Raw genomic sequence first — 19818 nt, 5'->3', positions numbered from 1 at the left:
ACGTAGAGATAGGATTAGAAGTATTGGGAGCTATAGCGGGGGCTGTCAGTATTCCCGCTCTCTTGGGTGTTATATCAGCCCCCGTTGGATTGGTGTTAGAAGGAACGTTAATAGGCGCTTTTGGTGTAGATATTCTGCTTAGAATCGCGTCTAGGCGATTATCCGCCAAGCTGAAAAAGCGGAGATATATCGCACGAAGAGTTTATATTGATTACGAGAGAGCTCGCAAAATTAAAAGAGCTTAAACAAAAAATTAGAACAAAGACCAGCACAAAGCTTCAAAAAATTAAAAACGATACAGACTTTGAAAAAGAAGTTTAAAAACGGGTAGACGAACGGCTGGCAAAGGAAAAAAATCTCTCATCGAAAAACTTACAAGTTCAAATTCTCGGTAAATAAACATTATGAAGGCGATCCACCGAGTTATACCTCTATTTCACCTCTTAGGGCGTCACCCTCAGCCCCGCCTTTATTGTAGTGGTCATCGTATCTTTTAGTGCTTTATTAAATTGATTTTGAGTCACTTTAAATAAATCTCTAACTCGTTCTTTGTCTAATCGAACTACATAATAAAAACACGCGGCTATTAACGACCGTTTAACGCATCCGTTTCCCCTCAATGTTTTGTAATTAACGAGCTTGTTATATTTATTGATTGTTTCTTGGACATCTTCTGAGACTTGCTCTGGACACACAGAAAAATTAAGTTTCTCCACAGTTTTTCTTTTATTTCTTTTTAAAATTGACCAATTGATACGATCTTCTTGCGCATTTTCTGCCGAAAAATCAAAGTAACGTGAGTCTATTTCACCGCACGTTTCGTTTCACAAATTAAAAAAACCATTGTCGATGATTATATGGTGATCGCATTGATCTGTTTTATCAGATAGCTCGAGGTTTTTACTCTGAAAAAGATTCATTGATATATCTAATAAAAACCGATATTATTTTTTATAATTTTTCAAGTACTCGTCGGTCTGAACATATTACTCTCCATTTTTATATAAAAACAGCTTCTCTACCTTTTCACAGGTAGAGAAGCTAATTTTTTTATATCCCGAGTTTCAAGGTCACGTGGTGGTGACATCACCTCATTTTATCGACGACATATTTATTTTTTAACTCCAGAGCGACAGGCCCTGACTTGGCACACATTTTTCTATGTTGCTCCCGAACCTGACGTCAGATTTCTAAAAATTTGCCGCGGGGGATTCCCCTATATTTTCCCCCCAACTATTTTTAAAACTGAGAGCGGCGTGTCCAGGCTTGCCACAGATTTTTCCATTTTGGTCCCGTACCCCCACCTTCCCTACTACTGCAGGAAATGTAAGTCAGTCAGTTCATCCAAAAGATTGCACTAACAACAGCCATGACAGCCTCAGGTCATATACTCCGAACAATTTCACTTTTATAGCTCCATGCCTACACTAGTACTCCGATTTCTTTTCATTCACTATTTTTTGACCTACAAAACACCACTCTGTGAGTCTGTGAGTTTGTGTATATCTTCCAATAAAAAAAGATGTTAACACAAAGATCCCATCATATTCATGTCGTGATGACTTCACCTCAATTTTGTCAACTTTTCGTGAAACACATGCCCCCCATATCATCCCAGTATAGTTAACAACACGTAAAAAGTGGAGTATTTGAGCCAGGGGGGGGGGGGTACACCCGTCCTGGGCCACGATACACCATGGGTACACCTAGACCCTGCCGGTACGTGGCTTGTATATATATCCACGTGATACACCATGCAGCTCTGCATACATTATCTACGTGACCATGGTGACGTGACCATATCGTCACCAGTCGTCAAAAAATCACCAATTATACAATTAGGCCTAACACTTCATCTGAAACGTTTACATACAAAACAGTATTCATTATCCAACAGACATTTACAAATACAAGCTTAACAAAACAATCTGCTAACATCACTAAATTTTCCGCTAACAAAACTGCTCGTATATCGCAGGTCGTACCTCGAAAGCTGATATATGGTTCTGGGTACTATACTTTACACAGTACATGCACTAGGTTTGTTCGTAGCAAAGATCCTAGAGCGCGTTCGTAGACATGTTCTGAGGCACCATACTAACACAAATAAGAGGGCGCTCTACTAGGCCAAGTTCGCGCAAGGACTATAGTTGACCAATGGTTAACTAACGTTTGCCCGAACTCTGTCTAGTCGACGGCGGTTGACTACGCTAGTCGACTATTTGGAACCAGCCTACTGGTGTTGGTTGCTTCGCTGGTAACCAATAGCCGCGCGCATTCATAACGCTAGCAGAGAGCCAGGATCCAGCAGTTTTGCGATGACATTTTGACCAGCGTTTGACAAGAGACGTTCCGGCACGTTGCTATTAGTGCGCAGGCGTAAGGTATGTCACAAATCAACCACTAGTCGACTAATGGTCCTTGCCCGAACTTGGCCCTAGTTTTGTCCTTAAAACCACTGGCGGTATAGCGTAGGCCTGTACACCGCCACGTGCGCGTACATCTCACTGCCTAAACAATATCGCATTGCATAGCTCAGTGCCACTGTGGAGATATGGTTTGTGCGCACGTAGCACTACGAAACCATGGGCCCAGCCCCAATCAACCACAATGCACCCGCAAGTGTACGGCTAAACTGTCCAACAGTTCGCCCGCGCGTAGCATATAGCGCCAAACACCATATAGCAATACACACCACAGCGAGAGCACACTCAACTCATGTATGTATAGCTCGCTGCCACTTGCCAGATACTACATGGACTGTCATTGCTTTTCTTTTCATTCATTATTTGTATAATTTCGTTCCCTTAAATAGGTTATTTTTACAGCAATTTAGGGCATTTTTTTTTGTAGTTTGGAAATGTGGTGAGGAGAATTTTGTTTCTCAAAGGAAAACAAGTATCGATGAATGTAATATCGCTTCAATTGTGCATAATAGTGGTAAAGATCTGGCTATTTTTTGTTTAAACGGACGGGCACAATTTTGAAAGAGAGAGACCTAAAATTAGAGATAATATTGGAAGATAAGAAGGGTATAATACAATTTTAAAAGGTTACGTATTGTAAGGTTGTGCGTTTACATTTTTTTAATGGATGTGACCTTATATCAGGAGTGTGGTTTCGTTTTGGAATATACAGAGGTGAAGGGATAACTATAGTGTCGAAAATGTGTAGGTACACGTTGACCTTTGGGCTATTTTTGCCCTCCTGGTTGCTACTTTGGGGTAACCTTATGACCCGAAATCACTTTGTTCGGCGATTATGATGCTCATGGACTTTTTGTCTTTAAATTGTATACAAACAGCTAGAAAACAGAACCAAAACTGAAAGAATTGTAGGGGTGGGGCGTTGGGTACGAGAAATGTGTCAGTGTTTCTGGGCGCTCTCTGTTGGTAAAATAACGTCGGTACAGATGATGACGTTAACTTGATTACGAGACTTTGCTTAACAGACGGAAAGAAATACAAAGTGGGTAGTTTGTTCACTTTTCATGCATTTTTTTTATGGGCGGGGGACAATCAAACTTGAACTGACAGCAGGTCGTTTCGTTCATCTCAACTTTACGCAAAGCACATCGGCCGATGAAATACAAATTAAGCTAGAAATGTGTTTGTGTACGAAAACAAGCTGTTTCGTCTGTTTTTGAAATGGCTCTGTGAGATGTGATGACTCATCATAATATTTCATCATGAATTCACGGTGTCATTATAAATGTCATCTACATGAATAATACACAACACTATACACAAAGTACAACTGAATCAGACCTTTACTTCTCGCGAGACCTCAGCAAATTGCGCCTTAAATGTGAGGTCACATGACACGTCATCACGACTTAAATTTACATTTATAACACGTTCCTGTCTGTAATGATTCAACCCAATTGGATTTGTCTTCAGGAGATGTCTTCAGGAGATATAGGGCTTTCAAAAATGCACCTTTAATGTGACGCAGCTTAATTGATGACGCCATGGTGACAAGAATCTTTGGGGACCATCTGCGGGTGTCGGTCTATCTGTATACTGAGTCTGAAGTCGAAATTCCATCTACAATCGCGATGTTTAATGATGACCTGGATGTTTAATACTAACATATGAGGTTATCCGAGAACTTGGCACAGGAGCTGTCGTTGCCAAGAAATTCGAGAAAAAATTGAGACCCGATGAAGATTTTGGGTTCAGCGGAATTTCTGAAAAGTCACGCACGGTCGACTGAATCCTTTACATGCCGAACAATAGAGTCCTCCGGGGTACCTGTTGAATCGTATGCGCATTCGCTTAAAAATAACAATGATTCATGTTTGTAACCTTATAAATAATTCAACCAAGGCCTCACAAAATGTTAGAAAAAGGTCTCGCGGCTTCGCCAATCTTTCGCGCCGAGTTCGCCTAGGCTGCGCTCTGCTTCGTGGCTTCGCAGCTTCACCAAAGCCAAGATAGCTAGTATGGCGCAAGGTTCCACTGTTTAGTAAACGCTCCAAGCCATTTGACGGCATTTCAACAAATGACGCGGTAAATGTCAACATCCCTAGATAATGTTTTCAAGATCCCTATAGGATGTTTCAGGAGGAAACTAACCAAGTACCTACTAAATGGGTCGTTCATCGCGTCATCTATTCATGGTGCACTTGTCAGACAGCATGTACCATAAAGTAACATGGGAGTCACGAGGAGGGGGACCAAGGGAATTTTCTTCTTTCCCTTGACAAAAATAAAATAAAGAAAGAAACACAAAATGAAGAGAAAACAATATACAATATACATATTTCCTTGCTGACGAAATAGTGGTCACTTTTACAGACAATCAAATGTGCACTGGCCGCAAATCCATTCTGCTTTCTAATCCTATAGCAATGCACATCTGCTGATCCGATTCGAGTTATGATTCGATCATGGAACAAATCAAGCAAATACTAAACAAACAAGACCAAATACATGGTTTATTTATAGGCATTTTTTATTTCACAAATAGGAACATAACCGCTTAGCAAAAACAGCAGTTGAATAATAAATGTACAATATTGGTGTATCCCTCAATGAGATCAAGATGGCTGCCTCTTAGCTTCTCTTTACGATAACTCGCCGATATTCACAAGGAACTACGAATATTTGGGAAATATTCTCTTTTATTCTTTTCTTTTCTTAAGATTCCTGCTTTCACAATAGCTAACCTCCACTGTATTTGACCTCTAACAGTTTGTAATTTTGGAATTCTGATAAACCTGTACATCCACAGCAATAAGGCATCACATTGATAAAATTGTCCAACACTGTACTAACAATATTACAATATATTGGCAATAAAATGTTACTTTGCCCTAACAATACACTATACATCTAACACCAAAATGTACACCTAAATTATTGTACAATGATTTAATATCGTGACTTAAATTGTCTTATATTTACAGCAAAATACCACTGTGAATAACATCTAGAAGCAAAAGCCCCATCATACTCGGCACAAAAGCGAACGCGAACGCGAGTTTGTGTTGTCACGGCAATTTGCCGCGCTGTGAGTTGGCAAAAGAAAAACCACACTTTTCAACTCAGGCGAATTTATCGGCGAATGCTTCCTGACGTCAGATGCGCTTCGCAATCAAATTCGAGTGTAGTATGAACCGGCCCTTATTCAAACAGTTTGATTACTAAAATATTTCAATTATCGAAAGGTTTCTCAGTTCCCACAATTCACTTTGATTTTGCGAGTTTATTGTTTTGGTCAATTATGTATTGCGTTTTTAACAGTTCATTTTTCTATTCTTTTTTTATTCTGTATTTCGAACAATGTATGAACATAATACATTGTATTGAAGATTTAAGATGGCAGCACAGCTTAATATATTTTTTTAATGTACAACAAAGTACTACAATTATAGTTTAGACGTTTCTACTTAAAGCGAAAATACTATAAAAAAAAAAGGAAAAAGAAAATCGCTATAACTTTTCAAGAGATACACAAGGCCAAGTTTTCACACGTACCGCGCTTTCACTTTTCTCAAGATACAAATTCACGCAAGGGCCCTTATAGTGATTATTCCAAATCCTCAGTTTGTTTTTGCTTTCTGAAAAATATTCCTCTTACCAAATATACTAATTTTTCTAATAATCAATATTCAATATAGTTGTCGAATTTATTTTGCATTGAATGAAATGTCAGCGGTGTCGAACACAATAACCTGAATGCTTCAGCTGAATTAATCACGGCGACATCCAAGCAGCTCCAATCGAAGAGCAGTCATCTGATGCCATTCAATAGGTTCAATGCGGACTACCGTGGCGACCACACTCTCAGCAAACAGGTTAGTGACTGGAGTGTAGTAATCAGTGTTACCGATGAACACCTGAAATGAATCCCAATGCAATTAACGCACGTTAGCAACAAAAGTAGCCTCCTTGCAGTAACGTCTTAGACCAAGACCATTAAAAGAGCGGGCAATCTCAACAGAGGAGTCGTCCTTCCAAACAGAATGCCAACAAACCGTAAATATATAAAAAGTAAACTCCTGGGTGGGACTCACTTTTAAGTTCATATTCAGCCATATAAACCTCTCTAGACTGGGCTCCATGGGTTATTACTTCAGCTTCAGAGCATTTTTACCTTTTTAAAAAAAAAAACAATTTTCTCATGAATAACCTTTCTATAGGAGAATGTAGCATCAATATTTTCTGTCGTTGCTTCTTTGGTTGCTATAATTAGACACGATTTCAGAATGGATAAATGATTGCATTAGCATGGAACCGAATAACGTCGTACCGAATAAAGCTATCAAAATGCGAGAAAAGCCCAAACGAAATTATAATTTAAAGAAAAAGTTACGTGTACAATATTTTTTTTAACTGTCCAACGTATAACAGTTAAATTCAGCTTACAGCAAGACTTAGTCACGATTGATACTCACCTTGATATTTCCGTTTCCATCTGTTACATGTTCATAGTCAGATGAGGGCTGCTTCTTGTACGCCACCTTGTACTTCTTCACATAGATATCGAAAAAGTTCTTGCCTTGTGTGATGACCCCGCTCACCACTGTAGGCTCAACGAGGTTCACCTCGATCCAGGGATTGGCATCTCTACTGTACACAGAGGGAAGAGAGGATGAGGAACAATGAAATAACAATACTCCGCAAATCCGGTTGTGGAATGGATTTGAAAATTGAACACAGTTATTGAAACTTGTTTGTGCAATTCAAATGCGCATCCGGGTTGGGCTTTGGCCGGGGATGATATTTGTTTTATAATGAAAAAGAAAACTAAACAAGAAAAAGATTGTTGAACAAAATAAAACAAAACGCAGGGGCGGATCCAGACTGCCGTTTGCCGGGGGGGGGGGCTAGAATTGTAATGAAGGGTCCAGGACCTTCGAGCGCGGAGTGCGAAGCCCTTACGGCGTGGGGTCCGGGGCCCACTTAAGGGCCCCGGAAAAAGTTGGATTTTAGATGCTCTGTGGTGCAATTTGAGGAGATTCCTGGCCACTTTCTACCGTTTAGAAAACGTTTTAAACATCGAAAATTCGTTCCAATGCTTGTGCGCGCTGCGCCGAATAACAAAACGAACTACTAATTTAAATTTTCCTACGGTGCTTCTTAAGATGCACCGTTGGAAATGCCTTCTTTCGTTGATTTCTTCAAAATGAGAGCTTGCCAGAAAGGATAATTTCACAGGGAGTTTAGTCCCCTTATACTATCTTTCAACCAGTATGTTTTTCAACAATAATTACGCCAGTTACTTTTTTGGATAGCTGCAAATGATGGACTCGGGCTTTAAAATTATGAGGGGATATTTTGTTTCATGTGTTTCAAATACATATAGGCCTATATACTCTTGCTCTTATGAAGTTTCTTCTGCATTCAAAGACTTAAGTTAAGAACATGCACATAATTTGTAATTGTTCCGCGCTCGGTCACATAACTGACATGAATTTGAATATTTCATTACAGCGGATCCATATTTTGGGAGTGTGACAAACTGGCATGAAACGTATCAAAAGAATATTTTGATAGAATCTGAAGTGGCCATTGTTTGATTTTGTTTAGTCACCAAGCCCAGAGCGTGAAAACGGTTTGACCTTCATACGCATTGTACGCGGCAGTTGTCCGCGTGCAGTCTCATGGACGTATGACGCGCTCAAAAATACGCGAAATGAGACTCCACTACAGTTTGTTTTACCTTGGTTTTATCCGCGTATCGTGCGGCCATCATAACCCGCGCATAAAGTCTCAGGAGGTGCGTGAAAATTGCAACGCCTTTTGCACGATTGTTCTTCCTCAAACTCAAAACGGGTGGCTCGTCGGATCACCGTCCGTTTTTCACCGATAGTATACATTTTAAAATATTTGCCGGGGGGGGGGCGTGCGCCCCCCCCCCCCCCCCCGCTGGATCCGCCAATGAAACATAACATAAAAAAAAACATTGATTCAATTAGATGTTCATTAATTAAACACATTCACGAGCGTTTTGTGGCATTGTAATGATACAGAGGGAATATAGATATGAGAGTTACGTGTCAGGTGTTGTATTTCCCTTTGATACATACCTCAAGTGGTCGGCTACCCATCCTGCGTTACTGTTTAGACGTGCCAGACTCACAGGGCAACATCGGTTCCTACTGGACGCCGTGATGCGATCATCGTGGATTGTCCCGTTCTCCATACCAAGGGGTTTCGGACTGGAACACTCTGCTGGTGACAAATGAATGAACAAATGGAATATTTATTCATAATTATTGATAATTAAAAAACAAACACTTATCGTGAGAAAGATCATTTGATCCTAAACCGTGCTTGGGGGTAAAACGCTTAATAATAACTTCAAATTTTACCTTAAATAAATCAGAATGATAGCAGGGCCAACATGATTGCAAATATGAACAATCCTCCTCCCCAAATTGGCATTAAGTAACGTTTTGAATTTGGATGAAAATACATAGAGCATGACCATGCACCAACGGATTTTTCCGTTGTTGATCTTTTTTCTGGTTTTACTCTAGGGACTTGCATAAAATCAACTGTTTTTTTTTCGAAATGGGAGGAGTCGAACGTATAACATTTTTGAGGCCAAAAATCAAACGTGAAACAAAATAAGCACGACAAGCATATCTCCTCATTTCGCACATTAGCAGGTGTTTAATGTCCATTGCAGCATCGCAATTAACATCATTCAAAATAGAATGTTCAATCCCAATGCAATAAATGTATAACCTATAGAACAAATCCACATGCTTATTAGTCGAACCTCCAGTATGGGACATCGTACCAGCAGCTGGAGTAGGTTGCCTCCTTCCTGGGCAACGCTTCCGTATCTCTTGCATGACTTGCTTCATCCAGTCATCCGGATTATCAGGATCAGGTTCCGGTGGGGGACCGGAGTAACACACCCTCTGCTGGCTCTCCACACCAATCAATATCACTTTGAAATAAATTGAAATAAAAACACAGATGAAAGCCAATGATGTCTAATGTAACCTAATGTAAACTAATATGCATTGTTTTTCACAGTGTATGAACAACTGTTTTCATTGAAATCGCAAAATATAATTGACGAATAAAGTGCCCGTATGGGTGTGTCTGCACATACACAAGTGACAAACAGCGCTCTCTATAGTCCAATGGTGATCACCACGCCACCCCCGCTTTAGTCTGGTTCCCACACCAAACGATTCTGACTATGTCTGATAAATATTGGTGAGGATAGTGTAGCGGAAAGTGTAGGGACGTATAGCTAGTTTATTTACTACGTCATTCGTATTGGAATAACGTAAATTCACTGTGTATCGGTGACTGGGGGGAGCGTAAGAGCCCAGTGACCAAAATGCACGTACGCTTTTGGTTGTCAAAGGCCCATAGGTTTAGTACATGCATATGTGTTTGTACGGCGTATGCATGTTCACGTGAGGGCTATTCACCTGATCGTGCGGAGGATTTGTGCTGTGGACAGCGAACGGTGAGGTCGTGTATTGCTCGCGCTCTGTGTTTTGGGTAATGCTGTCGCGCACTGTGTAATAAAGGCGCTGGCCATAACTGTGCTGAAATTGCGCTGTGTGATGCTGACGCGCAGCCGTACAAGTGAATGTACTGAACGATGCTGACGCTAGCTTGCACAGCGTGTATTACTTACATCGGCGTGCATTACTTACATTGGTGTGTATTACTTACATTGGTGTGTGTTGTTTACATTAGTGTACGTTGTTGACTTAGCGTTGCATTGCTTACATTAGTGTACATTGTTTACTTAGTGTGCCTTGTTTATATTGGACGCATTGTTCAGGCTGTGCACAGTGCTGCTTAGGTGAGCTGTCAGTTATCTCCCAAGTGTAATTAAGTGGCCCTGATAATTAACAACCTCATTAAGACAAAAACACTACTACACATTTCTTGATTATTGTTTAATAAATTACGATTATATTTGTGGTGCCGACATTCCTGTTGTCCAGGTGTATTTGTTGTTGGTTTATTGTGCAATTAACAGAGGGTTATCACAATCATCATAATCGGCAGTATATTTCCTCCAAAATGGACCTGCTCCCTAAGCCTTGAGGTCGCTCTGAGTGGTCTCTCGTCTTGGGAAAGCTTGGGTACGGGAAGATCAGCTACACTTTAATAGGTGTCAGACTTGGTCCCAGCGAACTTAGGTTTGGCCAGGGAAGATCCCCGCCACAAATGATGTCAGAAGTGGGATGATTATAATTGATTAAGTGATTTCGCTGTTAAATTATTTGGTTGCACATTGTGTTTTGACTTGTATTGCTAATTGTACTGTGGTTTAATCGGTTGTTTGTTGTTTGTTTTCGAGTGTGATTGTTGTGGTTGTTTTCAATTATGAGCAAAAGCTCGCAGGGTCAAGCGGGCACCTCAAGTGCTGAAGCCGAGGTGCAGCGACTGCGAATGGAAGCTCAATTTCTGCAGTGGGAAAAAGATCTCATTGCAAAGAAGTTAGAGGCTGCCATGGAGATGCAGGCGGGTGGTTCTCCAAAGGGAGGGAACACAATCACGTCAGGTGAGAGCCGGCGTATATTCCATCAGGTAGATGCCGATGTTGAGCTGAGGTTGCCCGAAGAGACTACTGGGTATGTCTCTGGAGCAACGGGGAGACGAGAGTCAGACACAAAGATGGTGACTGACTGGGCCCACAAACGTGGGAGGGAGGCCAGCTTTATGAAAAGTACGCCTCTGAAAGACTCAGGCAGGGTCGACGCCAATCGCCTTGGAACGCGAGAGTCAAGTCATAGACGACTTGACGCTGTTCCTGTCCGGGCAAGATAGCGCGGAACAGGGTAAGCCAAGTACTAACCCGTTCGTTCGTGATATGGAAAATGTGAACCCTACACAAGTGTACAGCGATCTGCTAAGTTTCGCAACTAGACCAGTCTTGGCGAAAGACAGCAGTTCGGCTGAAAGAGTGGACAGCTCGTCAGTAGGTCCTTGGCCACTGAAACGAGAGGCACGTGTCCATGGCGACATAGATCTGAAGGGAAGTGTAGGACCACCAAATTGTAGGCCAAATATAATCCCTGACCGGTATAGTGGGAAAGTGCTCTTGAAGGCGTACTTCCGCCATTCTGAGTCATGCCGTGAGGTAAACCAGTGGAGCGAAGAGCAAGCTGCAAAGTGGTTATCCGCAAGCTTGCAAGGGGATGCTCTACGGTTGTTGTGCGACTCAGGTCAAAAGCACACGTAAAGTGCGCTGGTCGAGTTGTTTGAGCGTATGTTTGGGTCAGCTCGACAGAGTGAGAATTATCTCGTTGAGCTTAAACACCGGCGCCAAAAGCAGAAAGAGGGATTGCTAGAATTAAGTCAAGCAATCCACGAGTTAACGGTGCGCGCATACCCTGGACGAAGCAGTCCAGGCTGCCCTGGAGACTGAGAATTTTGAGAAGGTCGAACAGAATAGATTGCTGGACCGAACACCTGCCAAATTGGCGAGGGCTATGGACTCTGTAACAGAGCAGAGATTAGAGACTCTACAGGAAAGTCTCAATGAGCAGGCAAAGACATTGAAATCTGTGGCTGAGTTGGTCAAGTCCGACAAGAGCAAAGGCCATGGACAAGGCAAGGGCGTGGTGTCTCAGAAGACGTACAAAAGCCCGGGAAAGCCAAACCTGGAACATTTAAGTGTTTCAAAACAGGTGGAGGGAAGCCAGTTAGCTGTGCTTGGCATGGCTCTGGTTGAGGTGCAAGTTGGTAGTGAAGGCTGTTTTTGCTTAGATCAAATACAGTGGTATCCTGGGCATGGATTTTCTCATGCCAACAGGTGGAATCGTGGACTTCCAATTAAGGGAGTGGAGGCTCAATGGTGAGAAAATCAAGTACACAAATGATGCAGGCGAGCCCTTCGTGGGAGGCGTTGTAGTTTGTAAAACTACGGTAATCCCACCAGGTCATGAAGCAGTGGTTCCCGGCAAAATTACTGGGAAGGGTCCCGAATTGCTCGGGCCAGCCATGGTAGAACCGGTGGAAGGTGGTGGTGACCTAGCAAAGAAAGGCTTGTTGTTGGCCAGATCTCTGGTTGAGACTGAAGCTGATGTTGTTCCGCTACGGGTCTTCAATCCGGGAAGGGAGAAAAGAGTTGCCCGTGAAGGAACAACAGCGGGGGTTATCTCCCAAGTTGAGGTAAGTTCTATTCATGATGAATTGAACGCGGAAGCAAACACAGGGAAGGAGTTGCCCCTGCATTTGCAAGACTTATATGAAAAGGGTACAGCCAAAGTAGAGGCCAAGTACCATGGTGTTGTCCGGGAATGTCGGATAGACTTCCAGGATGTGTTGTCCAAGGGTGACCATGACATCAGTCGCACGGACGTGGTCAAGCATCACATAAACAATGGTGATGCTAGGCCGATTAAAGAGCGGGTGAGGCGTCATCCATACCTGCACCAGCAGGAAATCCAGGGGCAAATAAGCGATCTGGAGAAGCGGGGAGTAATAGAACCCTCTGATAGTCCCTGGGCAGCTAATGTTGTCCTGGTTGACATGAAAGACGGTAAGAAGCGCTTCTGTGTTGACTACAGAAAGCTGAATTCAGTCACTGTCAAAGATGCGTACCCTGTCCCGCGCATCGATGAAACATTCGATGCATTGCGAGGGGCAAAGTGGTTCTGTACACTCGACTTAACGTCGGGGTACTGGCAAGTCGCTCTTGACGAGGACGCCTGTCAAAAGTCCAAATTTGTTGTGAGAAACGGGTTGTATCGATGGAGGTGCATGTCCTTTAAATTTGGGCTTTGCAACGCCCCGGCAACCTTTGAGCGGCTCATGGAAAAAGTCATGGCCGGCTTACAGTGGGAAATCCTACTGATATATTTGGATGACATCATTGTGTTCGGTAGAACAGTGCCGGAGACCTTAGAACGTCCGAGTGGTGTTTGATCGGCTGAGACACGCCGGGCTGAAGTTAAAGCCCAGCAAGTGCCATTTTGTTTCAGGAGTCTGTCGCTTACCTGGGGCACATCGTGTCATCAGAAGGCGTGGACACAGACCCCAAAAGGTTGAAGCAGTGGCAAACTGGCCAATTCCAAGGTGTGTACGAGATTTGAGAAGCTTTTAATCTCGCCTCGTACTACCGGAAGTTAATACAGGGATTTGCAAAAATTGCGAGCCCTTTCCATGCCCTGACCGAAAAGTCACAGGAGTTCGTATGGACTGACAGTTGTTAACAGGCATTTGACGAGCTGAAGAGCAGGCTCCAGGCCACTCCGGTTCTGTCATACCCAGAGGGTGACTTTATCTTGGACACCGATGCCAGTGGTGACAGTTTCGGGGCGGTGCTATCCCAGGTCCAAGATGGTGACGAGAAGGTGCTTGCTTATGCAAGACGGTACCTCAGCAAACCTGAGCGAAACTACTGTGTCACTCGCAAAGAGTTGTTGGCTGTGGTGGTATATTTGAAGTATTTCAAACAATACCTGTAAGGCCGAAAAGTGACCGTCAGAACTGACCATGCCGCATTGCGGTGGGTACTTAATTTTAAGAACCCAGAGGGTCAGCTGGCAAGGTGGATGGAAGTCCTGTCTCAATATGACTTAGTCGTAGAGCACAGAAGCGGAAAGAAGCATGGAAATGCTGATGGGATGTCCAGACGGCCATGCAAACACTACGGCCCTGCAGAGGCATATATAGATGTGCCACCCTGAGCTGTTAGCCAACGATGTTCCACCAGGCATCTCATCTCCAGCCATGAAGAAGGTCAGGTACCAGTCTAACTCTTCGGCAGAACTGGTAGTGAAAGGGAACCCACCAGCTCCCAAAGACACACCGGTAAATCCAGCAAACCCCCCACCAGAGACCCCTGTAACCGCCCCGTCAGATGACGAGACGGCCCCAGACACGGCTGTTTTGTCCCTCTCTCCCAACCCCCCCCCCCCCCGCAACCCCGCCTGTCCCCCCCCCTGCTGGGTCCAGTCCGGTCTTCACGGCCTGCCGATTCCCCCTATGGACAGCGAGGTAAGCCCCGAGCTATGCTCCAGCTGATGAAGACGGTGGAGGCGTCCCCACCCCATATAGCCCGGCATCATCCATGCCCTCCTTGGAAGGCCAGGACTTCGGCAGCGAGATGTCCATGGAGACGCCCAGGTCTACGGCCTCGCCCACAAGGACGCGCATGGCCCAGGTGAAAGAGTTCACTAGAGTGGAGGTCTTCCTAGACGGAGCTGGGAGGGAGGCCAGTTTTATGGAAAGTACGCCTGTTAAAGACTCAGGCTCAAGGATAAAATCCCGAGCAGGGTCAACGCCAATCGCCTTAGAACGCGAGAGTCAAGTCATAGACGATTTGACGCTGTTCCTGTCCGGCAAGATGGCGCGAAACAGGGTAAGCCAAGTACTAACCCGTTCGTTCGTGATAGGGAAAATGTGAACCCTACACAAGTGCACAGCGATCTGCTAAGTTTCGCAACTAGACCAGACTTGGCGAAAGACAGCAGTTCGGCTGAAAGAGTGGACAGCTCGTCAGTAGGTCCTTAGCCACTGAAACGAGAGGCACGTGTCCATAGGTTTGGACCGGGGAGATCCCCGTCACAATAGTAAGGGGCGAGCTTTGCTGCATTTCGTATAGTTTGTGCACTCAGATCGTACGAGGGGTGAGCTTTGCTGCATCTAGTATAGTTTGTGCACTCGGATAGTACGAGGGGCGAGCTTTGCTGCATTTTCTATAGTTTGTGCACTCGGATAGTACCAGGGGCAAGCTTTGCTGCATCTCGTTTAGTTTGTGCACTCGGATAGAACGAGGGGCAAGCTTTGCTGCATCTCGTATAGTTTGTGCACTCGGATAGTACGAGGGACGAGCTTTGCTGCATTTCCTATAGTTTGTGCACTCGGATAGTACCAGGGGCAAGCTTTGCTGCATCTCGTTTAGTTTGTGCACTCGGATAGAACGAGGGGCAAGCTTTGCTGCATCTCGTATAGTTTGTGCACTCGGATAGTACGAGGGACGAGCTTTGCTGCATTTCCTATAGTTTGTGCACTCGGATAGTACCAGGGGCAAGCTTTGCTGCATCTCGTTTAGTTTGTGCACTCGGATAGAACGAGGGGCAAGCTTTGCTGCATCTCGTATAGTTTGTGCACTCGGATAGTACGAGGGGCGAGCTTTGCTGCATCTCGTATAGTTTGTGCACCCGGATGGTACGATGGGTGAGCTTTGCTGCATCTAGTATAGTTTGTGCACTCGGATAGTACGAGGGGCGAGCTTTGATGCATCTCGAATAGTTTGTGCACTCGTATAGTACGAGGGGCGAGCTTTGCTGTATCTCGCACAGTTTGTGCACTTGTTAAAACGAGGGGTGATCTTTGCAGTTTGTGCATTCGGATAGTACGAGGGACGAGCTTTGCAGCATCACATTTAGTTTGTGCATCGGATAGTACGAGGGGCGAGCATTGCTGCATCTCGTTTAGTTTGTGCACTCGGATAGTACGAAAGGCGAGCTTTACTGCATCTCGTTTAGTTTGTGCACCTGGACAGTACGAGAAGCAAGCTTTGATGGATCTAGTATAGTTTGTGCACTCTGATGATACGAGGAGCAAGCTTTGCTGCATGTCGTATAGTTCGTGCACTCGGATAGTACGAGGGGCGAGCTTTGCTGCGTCATTTTGTTTTGGAATCCGACGAGGGTTACCTAGGTGTATTCCAAAACTCGGCGTCGTACGCATTTCGGCTTCGACTGCTACTTGGGTCCCTAACTTGAAGATTACAGCTCAACATTCCTCAATATTTTCTTACAGAAATATCTTGCTGTTATATATGAAGCAAGGTTTTTTGTATTTGAACGGAACATTAAAAGCTTTTAATGATAAAGTCAAAGCGGTACTTTCTGTTACGGAACTTGTTCAAGTCCCCCACGCCAGGCAACCCTTCGCCTACTTTTTTGCCCAATTTACCGACACCTCGTTTTTTCCCCGTTTTTGTTTTCTGCACCTGATATAAAAATGTTGTCATAGTTCACTTGACTTTCCATAAAGTTTTAGTAGGGTAACTGTGCCAGTAAGCTACTTGGTGAATTCGAAGCTCACCTGAGGTTTGAAGGTTTGAAACTCATGCTGAGGTTTGGCAAGATACTCGATAATAACGGAGACAAAGTAACTGCGCTCAATTTAAGGTATAATAGTAGCCATTTTGGATCGTTACTATGTCCTTATAGTTATTCAGTCACTTCTATGCCTTAGAAAATGTTATTGAAGTAAGGATGAGTATTAAAGTAGATTCACCAATATAAATCTCTCCAAAACAAAAAAAACAAAAAATAAAATTTCTACCAATTTATTACATGACAGGTATTTACAATTTATGCAAATTTGGCACGATTTCCACCAATTGGATTTTTAAAGACTTTTAGTATGTCAGTCTGGTGACCTAGGAATGTGGTGCAAAACTAATCTTTTCAATTTTGTGCCTGGACTTTAAGGGTTTCATGTTGGAAATAAATGGGAGGGATGCATATTGTGTCGCCGCTCCTGATGAGGCTATATAGCTTTTCTACTTTTGCCAACCAACCAGTCAGAGGATCGACATGCCACAGGTGATACATTATTCAATCTTACCTGCCATTGCTGACAACATCAGAACCAAAGCTACTGCTCCGTCCATTGTCAAAGATGCAGGTGAATTCTGAGCACAATCTGCTGAGATGTATTTAACGGCTCACACACTGACGCGAATTATAAAAGGGTAACTATACCCACGTTGACTACTGGACAACAGAATCAACGTAAAACCTTACTGGAAACTTTCGCTGATTGATGCAATGAACGACACACACACCACACCAGCTATGCTTGTAGAGTACTGAACGACGATCTGCAGGAAAGAGCCTGACTTACTGAGACCAAAACTAATTGGCGCAATGATCGAGGCTCCGCTCCGTGAGTGTTGATCGTACATCACCGAGTACATAACTGCCACTCGCTCCCTCAGTAGCTAAGCAGCCGCAGACCACGAACAGGCTGACGTCATAGCATGCCTATAGCCAATCAGGGACGAGCCTGAACTTACCACGAATGCACAAAATTTTCTGATTTGTTTAATTTACAGTGTGGTTGGAGCTAATGCTGGAAGCGGGTAACGTAACAGCCAATGGGTAGTACGTTGTAATTACAGTTTCCAGTTTTAACAAAATAGCGTCTTGAAATTAACAAAATGTCGTCTTGAAATTGAACAATGACGACCATCGTGGTCATATACAGTCCCGAATCGATATGAAACGGTGCGGCACCGCGTACGAGCAGAAGCAGCTGCCGGTAATAAACACAGAATCCTCGGCATTAAGATATTTTGCCTTTGATTTTGAAGGCAGTGTTGATAGGATACGCCGAACGAGTCAGAAGGCATTGAAATACGAAATATATTAGATCAAACGTCTTCGTCCCAATGGTTAGGAAGCCTAAAGAGTCATTTGCCCATAGACTACATGCATAAATACACCCTAGCCGGTACAGATACAACTTAACGGAGCGTTGCGATCCGATTTGTACACTTGGCTCGGTGATTATGATACTGAAACTGCGATCTTTAAGCTCCTTGTCTCAGGGTCTTATTGCCTTTACATTATATACAAACAGCTAGTAAACAGAGCCAAAAACGAACGAATTGAAGGGATGGGTTATTTGATACGAGGAATGTGTACGTGTTGCTGGAGGCGCTCTCTGTTGGTAAAATAAAGTTGACACAGACGGTTTCGTTAACTTGATTACGAGACTTCGCTTAACATTCGGAATGTGTATTTGTAAATGTGTATTTGTTCACGTTTTATGTATTTTATAATTTTTGCAGTCGAATTTGGACTGGTAGCAGGTCGTTCTGTTCATTTCATTTTAACGCAAAGTACATCAGCCGAGCAAATAAACACTAAAACAAGCTTGCACCCGTGGCCAAGTCGGGCAAGGACCATTAGTCGACTAGTGGTTGATTTGTGACGTACCTTACGCCTGCGCACTAACAGCAGCGTGCAAACGTCTCTAGTCAAACGCTGGTCAAAATGTCATCGCAAAACTTCTGGCCCCTGGCTCCCGCTGCACGATATCAATGCGCGCGGCTATTGGTTACCAGCGATGCAACCCCGCACTAGTAGGATGGTTCCAAATAGTCGACTAGCGTAGTCAACCACCGTAGACTAGACAGAGTTCGGGCTAACTTTAGTCGAACTATGGTTAACCAACGGTCAACAATAGTTCTTGCGCGAACTTGCCCCCAAGTTTACGTTACATAGCGTGGACATTCCTTTGTTTTTTTATAGTTAAAAAAAATGTGAAAATAACTTAATATATACTCACACTGTCAAAACCCTTTTAACCCATTTTTTTAAACTAAGGTTCCCTGTAGTGTTTCTTTTCATTTTTGCGACACATAAACCTAACCCAGAATTGCCTCTAAACCTGTTTTCTAGAGTGGGAAAACCTTGTTGGCGTGGGCAAGTCCTCACAGCGTATTTGAAAAACTGGTTTATGTGGACATCTTTTGTGAATGTTATGCTTGTACATTCGATATTTGCTTTTATTTATCATTTTACACGCTTGAACGGCCTGTTAGCGTGAATATGTATGCGTGTGTAAAGAGCGCCTGCTTCTGTGAATCCGCCTGTACATATCACGCTGAAACATCGACCCGCTGAGGACGTCTTGAAACCCAGACTACTAAATATTCGCAGCTGTCGTTGTTCTAGTCTGGTGTCCAGCCCCCTACAAATATTGAAACCGGTAGCTAGCTAGCATTTAAAGCCATTTATTGGATACAGAAATGTCACTAGCTCGCCTCAGCAGCTAAGCAGCCGCAGACTACGAACAGGCTGACGTAACAGCAAGTCTAGCCAATCAGAAACGGGCCTGCACTCACCACGAAGGCAGAAACTTTTCGGATTTGTTGAATGTTACTGTATGGGCGAAGCTAAAACGCAAGAAGGGGGTAACGTAACAGCCAATGTGTATCACGTTGTACATTGTAATTACAATTTCCAGTTTTAACAAAATAGCATCTCGAAATTGACAAAATGTCGTCTTGAAATTGAACAATAAAAACCATCGTGGTCATAAACAGTAACGAATCGATATGAAACGCTGCGGCACCGCGTACGAGCGGAAGCGGCTTCCAGTAACAAACAGAATCCTCAGCAGCAATCAAGGTTGGTCTAGATAATTACACAACCGTGTAAACAACGAACCTTTAGAAAACGATACGCAGCGAGAGGGCAGATATAATACAGATAATGCAATTAAGATATTGTGCCTTGGATGTTGATAGGATACGCCGAATGAGTCAGATGGCATTGAAATACGAATATTAAATCAAACCTCTTCGTCACAATGGCGGTGAAGCCTAAATTAGTACATTGTATTTTGCCCA

At 43.5% G+C, this 19818-nt stretch overlaps 1 protein-coding gene across 1 annotated transcript; it reads right to left on the bottom strand.

Annotated features, from left to right (window-relative positions):
* Nucleotides 1-5971: 5971 nt before the first annotated feature.
* LOC119733928 (retinoschisin-like) lies at nucleotides 5972-17070 on the bottom strand. The gene is made up of 5 exons (XM_038207289.1): nucleotides 17025-17070; nucleotides 9256-9408; nucleotides 8537-8681; nucleotides 6902-7076; nucleotides 5972-6343 (listed from the first exon to the last, which is right to left on the bottom strand). Exons 1-5 carry the CDS (start codon nucleotides 17068-17070, stop codon nucleotides 6197-6199), a joined length of 666 nt encoding a protein of 221 aa, XP_038063217.1. The 3' UTR covers nucleotides 5972-6196.
* Between the last annotated feature and the right edge of the window lie 2748 nt (nucleotides 17071-19818).

Source organism: Patiria miniata, unplaced genomic scaffold (genome assembly GCF_015706575.1).
Source record: "Patiria miniata isolate m_02_andy unplaced genomic scaffold, ASM1570657v1 HiC_scaffold_26, whole genome shotgun sequence".
NCBI classification, from domain to species: domain Eukaryota; kingdom Metazoa; phylum Echinodermata; class Asteroidea; order Valvatida; family Asterinidae; genus Patiria; species Patiria miniata.
The sequence above is the reverse complement of the archived record's forward strand: the minus strand, read 5'-3'. Positions and strand labels throughout refer to the sequence as shown.

What these genes read in the sequence shown, in the direction of transcription:
- LOC119733928 (XM_038207289.1), bottom strand. Translation starts at nt 17,070, where the DNA reads ATGGACGGAGCAGTAGCTTTGGTTCTGATGTTGTCAGCAATGGCAG. An exon ending in GATGTTGTCAGCAATGGCAG is followed by an intron (nt 9,409 to 17,024) that starts GTAAGATTGAAT and finishes TTTATTTCAAAG; the next exon opens with TGATATTGATTGGTGTGGAG. An exon ending in TGGGTAGCCGACCACTTGAG is followed by an intron (nt 7,077 to 8,536) that starts GTATGTATCAAA and finishes CTCTGTGTACAG; the next exon opens with TAGAGATGCCAATCCCTGGA.